The following is a 3,840-nucleotide window of genomic DNA, read 5'->3' as shown; positions in this document are numbered from 1 at the left end:
GGTGTGGCATCAAAGTAAATGAATTATTTGAAATTATTTTTTGGCATTCTTGCTTTATTTGATTGGGAGAGAGAGAGACAGGAGATGCAGGTGACACAGAGGGGATAACATACAGCAAGGGGCCTGGGCCATACTCAAACCTGGGCCACTGCAGTAGGGACTCAGCCTTAGTGGTACATGCTCTACTCGATGAGCTAACTGTGCTCCTAGTGAAAAAGGTTTGCATAGAGCCCTGTTTGAACTCTGTTTTTGGCCTCATTGTAGCCTGTAGCTCTAACTGCCTCTCTGGGCACCGCGTTCACGTGTGTGCGCTTGCGTGAGATCGTGAGACATGGGCACCGCATTCATGTGTGTGTGCTTGCTTTCGCTGGTCTCGCGCTGGCTGGTTGGTGCAGCCTGGACCCAAATGTTGTTGTTACCAGCCTGGGCTGCCTACAGAGATGGGACTTTTTCACAGCATATTCAGAGGACATGTAGCTAGCGGATCGTGAGGAGATGTTTGCTGTATGTGACATATGACTTGACTTGTGACTTGCTTGACCTGAGCAATGACTCGACTTGACTTGCTTGACTTTTAGCAGGGACTTGACTTGACTTGCTTGATTCTCACCACAACTAACTTGGGACTTGCTTGAGACTTGAAGGTAAAGACCTGAGACTTGCTTGTGACTTGCACGTGTGACTTTCCCCCATGTCTGTTCTGTATCGACCGCAATTGATTCGCCAATGTGTTTGTAAAAACACACACTTTATTTTGAAGTACAGTGAATATCTGGCACAGAGCTTTTATTGTGAAGTGCTGTTTCCTGCTGTAGAGTGAGTAATAACAGACAGCTACTTGACAGAGACAGCAAACTAGCTTGAGACACGTCCAAACACAAGTATGAAGCTGAATATTTTAAACTGTGTGGACCTTGAACTAATGTCTAAGGACAAATCTGAACCCATGGCTGGAGCAACTGGAAACCACTGATCTAAATTTAAGACTTGTGATTATTTAGATAAGTTGGTTTTATTGAAGCCCTTTGATCACTGGTAATACTGATTGACAACAAGATGGACCGATCAGTTTGTATACAAGCTGCTGGGACTGATAGGGTTAATGCTGTGACACACAAAAACTAGAAAAATGACAGAGGAAGAAACACAGGTGTACAGACGCTGCGCAGTCGTGCTGCCACTATCAACCTACAGATGAAAAGAGGAAGTGCTAGAGTTATAAAGTCTCACTGAGGATTTCAACATCCAAGATGAACACAACATGGAGCTTTCTTCTGCTCTTCCTCTCAATGATTACAGGTAATAATATAACTACTGTCTGACACCTGATATTAGAGATATGACAGATAAGTGTTACAGCTTCTTAAGAAATGAACCAGTTTAAATACATCCTGTGGTGTGGTTTCAGCGATTCTGTTGGAATTTCTTTAGTTTAACTCAGGTCTAAGTATCAGCTTTACATTCTACATTTAAAAGTTATTTAGATAAGTACATTTTTAGCTTCTCACAACAGATAATTCATCTGACACAGACAACCTGAAGCCTGTCCTAGTAGTAGTAGTAGTACTTTATATTTACTGGAAATACATAGTTATTTCCTGTAAATATACAGCTATCAAAGCTGATGTTTTGAATTTGATATAACCCACCACTTGTTCATGAAACGTCCAATTGCACACAGGCAGTGATGCATTTTTATATTTATTCATGTTCCCCCATTTTTATTTATTTTTTTACAACTATGTAACATGTTAACATGGGTTGCTAATAATGAACAAGGATATAGCAAGTACTCTTCACCAAAGATGGAGGAAACATAATGAGGAAGTGAAAGCAACATACAACTTATATATAGCCATTATAACGTCAGCAAAAAAGCCTGTATGATTAAAAGGACCAAACAGGTGCAGAAACCAAACTCCTAACAACAAACTGCATCAACTGTGGGAGTAGTATACTGGAAATTCACTGCTCTGTATATCAAGGCATTTTTAAGATACTGCATTCACAATGTTTTAATGCCTGTTTATGTCACAATATTTTTATGCCTCTGCACCAGCCATAGCATGACAATACTGATAGAGCTGCTTTCATTTTTACAAGTTGGTTAAAGCTCCAACAGTGGTTGATCCAGATAGTCACAGCTATAAAAATAACAACACATGGCTACTTTTCTACAGTGTTTCTGTGATCCATTAAGATAAAAGAAGTCCAAAATAGATTTAACACAAATTACATTACAGTGGATATGACAGCAGAGCTCATCCCCACTCTTTTTTTTCTCCTACTGATTAAAAGTCATCAGCAACTGACTGATTCATCTTTGTGATCCACTTGTAGAAAGTGCAGGCTGTATTGACAGAAAGCTAATTCAGACTATCGCAGTAGCTCTGATGTTTCAGTGTTCAACATGATGTGAACTTTTGTCTTTGGCTGATCTACAGGTTGTGAAACCAAACGTGAGGACTCTGGGGAGCACTGGTGTAAAACTGTCAAAGGACGCCGTGGCACTGATGTACTAAAACTGGTACATGGTAAGACTCAAATTCAGTGTTTTCTTTGTTGTTGTTTTTTACTAAGCTCAATATCAAAACTTCCCGAACTTTCTCCACTGAGACAACATACATATAAAACAAATAAACATAAAATTATAACAATGAAATGTAATAACACAATGCACATTTAATAAATAATACTTTCAGAAACCATGTTTTTGAAGCACATATTAAGCTACAGATTGCTGATCACTATGAAGCTCTAACTACATTTTGTTTAATTTCTATGTTTGGCCACTTCTTTAAGTTTTTGCTTTATTTTCTGGTTTCACATTTTTAGTGAACTAGTGAAGCAAACTGTAATTCTGGTTTTGAAGAAGTTAACGAAACAAATGTAACTTACTTACACTTTGCATGTTTTACTTTTTGCAGAGACAGACAGCTGTCAGGTACAACTTATTCAAACTGAGTACATAGCAGCTAAAACCACCATCACGTGATTAAAAAAGAAACAAATACAACTCAGAGTGACATTTTTCTGCAAAAAGAATGGTTCAGTCTGTGAGCATATTGGAAGCTTCAAACTATTCAGTACAGCCCCAGTCAAAACGTCACTGTAAAACATAAAACATAAGAGAATTTGAAAGAACTAAGGTATAATATGTGCAAAACATGGATATTAAAAATTCATATTCAGTCAAGTGCCCTTCTAGTTCAAGGCCTCTAGTTTCCCGGTGCGGTGCAGGGTGGCACAGGGTGGCGCAGGGTGGCGAACCCCACGCAGAGCTAGTTTTGAGCAGCGCAACCCGAGGCACGCTCAGTTTGGTAGTTTGGCAGACCGAAGTTTATTTTGTTTATTTTATTTGGATCCACATTAGCAGCTGCGCAGCAGCCGCTAATCTTCCTGGGGTCCACACATAAAATCACATAGAATGAAAGATGAAACAAAACAAAAAGAAAAAAAAATAAACTTCCAATTATAATAATAACAACAACAACAACAATAGCAGCAATAATTAGAGATATGATAACAACAGAGTGAAATAAGGTAAAAATAAAATAAAACAAGAATAAACAAGTGCGCTGAGATGGGTGTGGCCGCGCAGCAGGGGGGGGGGTGTTGACAGATCCAACTTGGCGCAGTGACAGTTTCGTGCCAAAAGGCTTCGCTGAAGGTGCGCTAGAAGCTCACCAGCTGAAACCAGGGGCCTGTATCATGAAGCAGGGTTAATGTCTTAGTGAGGTAACTTCAGGGTTAACCCTGGGTTTTCGGTCTCACGAAGCCGGTTCAGTTCTTATCGGGGTAGATCACCATGGTAACTTACTCTGAACGGCTATCCTGCTC

General features: G+C 39.7%; 1 protein-coding gene across 1 annotated transcript in view; it reads left to right on the top strand.

Moving 5' to 3' along the window:
• The first annotated feature begins 1,261 nt into the window (after positions 1-1,261).
• Positions 1,262-3,840, top strand: part of LOC126386182 (polymeric immunoglobulin receptor-like) — a 12,770-nt gene continuing 10,191 nt past the window's right edge. Inside the window, exons 1-2 of the mRNA XM_050038354.1 lie at positions 1,262-1,299; positions 2,445-2,534. Coding sequence (XP_049894311.1) covers positions 1,290-1,299; positions 2,445-2,534 — 100 coding nt within the window. The 5' untranslated portion in view covers positions 1,262-1,289. The remainder of the gene's footprint in view (positions 1,300-2,444; positions 2,535-3,840) is intronic.

Source organism: Epinephelus moara, chromosome 24 (genome assembly GCF_006386435.1).
Source record: "Epinephelus moara isolate mb chromosome 24, YSFRI_EMoa_1.0, whole genome shotgun sequence".
NCBI lineage: Eukaryota > Metazoa > Chordata > Actinopteri > Perciformes > Serranidae > Epinephelus > Epinephelus moara.
The sequence above is the reverse complement of the archived record's forward strand: the minus strand, read 5'-3'. Positions and strand labels throughout refer to the sequence as shown.